At 56.6% G+C, this 3407-nt stretch overlaps 1 protein-coding gene across 2 annotated transcripts; it reads left to right on the top strand.

Annotated features, from left to right (window-relative positions):
• The first annotated feature begins 1025 nt into the window (after positions 1-1025).
• C25H16orf90 (chromosome 25 C16orf90 homolog) lies at positions 1026-2864 on the top strand. Of its 2 annotated transcripts, none has more exons than XM_024985063.2 (3): positions 1026-1170; positions 1597-1950; positions 2340-2864. In XM_024985063.2, the coding sequence occupies exons 1-3, from the start codon at positions 1125-1127 to the stop codon at positions 2495-2497; spliced, it is 558 nt and encodes a 185-aa protein (XP_024840831.1). In that variant the 5' UTR covers positions 1026-1124; the 3' UTR covers positions 2498-2864. The 2 variants fall into 2 exon arrangements, with proteins under 2 accessions (XP_024840831.1, NP_001193407.1); NM_001206478.1 differs by having other exon boundaries at positions 1085-1140; positions 2340-2858.
• Positions 2865-3407: the final 543 nt, after the last annotated feature.

Raw genomic sequence — 3407 nt, 5'->3', positions numbered from 1 at the left:
AGTTCCACACTGTTTTGGTTACTGTAGTGTTGAATTGTATATAAGAAGTTTTTAAATAGAAAATCTTAGTCTTCGAACTTTTTAAGGTTGTTTTTGGCTTTTGGATTCCTTTGTAATTCCATATTAATTTTAGGATCAGTTTTCCTGTTTCTGCCTTTGAGGCCGTTGGGATTTTTACAGGAATTGCATTGAATCTGTAGATCACCTTGGAGAGGACTGCTGTCTTAATATTAAGCCTTCAATCCACAAACATGGTCTTTTTCCATTTAAGTCTTCTTTACTTTCTTTTGTTCTCTAGTTTTTAGTGCTGTCTTGCACTTCCATGATTAATTTTATTCTTTTTGTTCTTTCCTAGTGTATAGAAATATAGTTCATTGTGTGTGTTGATCACGTGTCCTGAGACTGCTCAACTAACTTATTAGCTCTGATAGTTTTACTAGCTCAAATAGGTTCTTTTATTTCCTTTGAGTGTGAATTAATTTCTTCTCTATATAGGACCATGTCATTTGTGAACAGAGGGAATTGAAAAGTTTAACTTTTAAAGAAATTGTTTCCCACTTTGGTGATATCATTTTCATCCCCCCATCCCCAACAGTATATGAGAGTTTTGGTTTCTCCAAACCCTTCCTCACACTTGGTACAATCCACAGGATACTCCATGGCCTACTCACGGGAAAATGGATGGAAAAGTTAAGGGACCTGCCCAGTCACCCAGAACCACCTTCTTGGCATGCTCAAAGCACTGATACAGGTCTCACCATGTCTGCGTCCCTAAACGTTCATTTTCCACCCACTGATGAGGACAAGGATACCCCAAGAGGTCACCCCAGGGAGTGACTCCCCAGACTGCAAGAGCCAAATCTGTTTTGCATGCCTGTCCCAAGCCAGAGAGACCAGGGACCTTCCCAAGGTTCTGCCCCATCCCCTTGCCCACCTAGCACCCTGCCCCGGCTCTGTACATCATCCCCTGCCAAACCTGGAGGTCCAAGAGATGAGGGAGTCTTCCCTGTGACATCACAGAGCTGGTTGCCAAGGGAGCCCTGCAGACCCGCCTGCTAGGTGGCGGAGAGCAGAGCCCTGCTGCACAGGAGGCCCGGCCGCTTCGCCCCACCAGCTGGCCCTCCATGGAAGCCTTGGTCTGTGCGTTCTCTGAGCTGCGCATAAGAGAAGGTGCCGGGCTGCGGGGAGGAGAGGCAGGAGGAGAGATGCCCTCCTGTCCTGACCTGGGCCCAAAGCCACCAGGGTGGCCCTGGTGACATGCATGCTTGGGAGAAGGGAATGGCCACGGGTCCAGGCCACTTGACCCTGGACACTGGAATGCTCTTTTTAGGGCAGGGGACAATAGTGGGTGGCAGAAAGAGCCTGAAGTCCTGAAAAGGTCTTGGTGCTGAGACCAGGTTTCTCAGCCCTCCCTGTGGGCTGGGAGGGAGAGGAGTGCTAAGTTGGATGAGGCGGGTGGGAGGCAGGGGGCGGAGTCCACATGACAGACAGGTAAGCTAAGGCTCTGCAGGCCAGGGTGGGGCTCATCATGGGACTGTTCTCCCCTCATGGCCAATGGGGCCCCTCGGCCACACCCTTCTGCTCTCCCCTCCACAGATGCAGTGAGCTGGGCCCCAGGACGCACCAGTCACCCCGACACACCACCCAATATCTATGAGGGGGGGCTGGGGGCCCAGCAGAAGCAGTGCCCCAGTGCCCAGGGAAGCAAGCCCAAGAACTTCCGTCTACGCCACCTCCGGGGCCTGGCTCTCTACCTGCCAGGCCACCTGCAGCCTGCTGGCCAGTGTGAGAGCCACTGGCTGGGTCGGCTCCTGGCCGGGGGCTGCCTGCCACAGCCCGAGGGCCTGGTCTGGCCCCTAGATTTAGCACAGGGGACTGTGGGCCGAGGTAACAGCCACCACTCAGCCCTTCTGGAAGCTCAACTGCCCAGGGACAGCCGGGGAAATACAGGTGAGCCTGTCCAGGTGACACAGAGCTAGGGACAGGAGGGAGAGACCCAGGGCAGGGGTGGGCTAGGCACTCAGACGGACCCAGGTGGTCCCTCTCCACTCCTGAGCTGCCTGGGTACCTGTCCCAGCTCTCCACTCGATGAGGGACCTCGGGCTGCTTTCCCCCACTGGCTGTGCCTCAGTTTCCCCATTTGTAAAGTGAGGGGTGTAAGTTAGAGAAGGGTCTTTCCTGCTTGAAGCATGTCTCCCTCTTTCTCCTCCCCTGTGGGGTTTTCTTTAAGAACTGCCCCCCTCCCCTCTGGCTTGGAAGAATGCCAGGTTCAAGGGTCAGAGTGGGCTGGCAACCCCTGGGTCCCTCTGAACGACTCCTCTCTCTCCCTCTTTCCTCAGCTTCCAGTTCCAGCATGGACCCAGCCAAGGGTGCCCCCTCCCAGTCTGGTCCCCCTGAAGGCTTAGGGCTCAGGCCTAAGAGATCCTGGGGGGCCCCAGAGGAGACCACATGTCCCTTGTGCAAGAGAACCCGCTCTGGGGGCCTGGAGAGGCTGTAGGGATCCGAGTGCCAGGGCTGGTTCTCCCAGCTCAGGACAGGAGGGGAGAGGGTGGCCCCAGGAGCAGGAGGAGACAGGTTCGGGGTCGGGGGGAAGGGCTCAGCCCCCACCACACCGAGACACCTGGGCAGCTGCCCAGCACCAAAGCCTGGGCCAGCCTGGGGAAAGCTTGAGGGTGGAGGGAGGAGGAAGAGGTCCCACGAGAGGGACAGAGAAAAAGAAAGAAGCCGGGGCATGCCCCTGCAGCCTGCTTCAACTCACGTCAGCCACGGGTACTGGGGAGGCCAGGTGGAGTGGAGAGCTGGGCTCCTGAGGGGCCAGGGAGCCTACAGATCTAATGTCAATAAAAGCCAAGGCCTGCGCTTCAGTCCCTGGGTCTGTCTGTCGTCAGGCCAATTCGGTCAGAGAAACGGCCCCTTGGCATGTGTGCTCTGAGAGCTAAGTTCGGTGTCCCTCCCAGGAGAATCAGAGGTGCTCCCACCCTGAAGAGGGTGCTGTCTTCCTCTGGTTGGGCAGGGTCTTGGCAGGCCTACCAACAGGGCATGGTGTTCTGGGTGAAGAGGGCAGAGGACAGAGAAAGTTAGGCTGGGTTCAGGGAGGGTGTTGGGAAGGAAAGCAAGTTCCCAACCCGGTCAGAAATGTTGGCCCTGGCCCCACGCCGCCCACCACTGAGGCCACAGTGGAGTTCACGCTCCCTGGGGACCCCTGGCCGCCCTGACTCTCCAGGCAGAATGGGCACAGCCCTTCTCCGAGCGGGGCAAGGCTCCAGGCACCCAGGCATGGGCTTGCTGTACCAGGAGGTCCTCACCCTGCCCTTCTGCCATCTGGGGCTGGGCCGCTCTCTGTCTCGGGGGCCATCCTGTGTGCTGTAGGATGTCCAGTGTTGTCCCTGGCCTCCATTCACTGCATT

Source organism: Bos taurus, chromosome 25 (assembly GCF_002263795.3).
Source record: "Bos taurus isolate L1 Dominette 01449 registration number 42190680 breed Hereford chromosome 25, ARS-UCD2.0, whole genome shotgun sequence".
Taxonomy (NCBI): domain Eukaryota; kingdom Metazoa; phylum Chordata; class Mammalia; order Artiodactyla; family Bovidae; genus Bos; species Bos taurus.
Note: the sequence above shows the minus strand (reverse complement) of the source record. Positions and strands in the feature narration are given on the sequence as shown.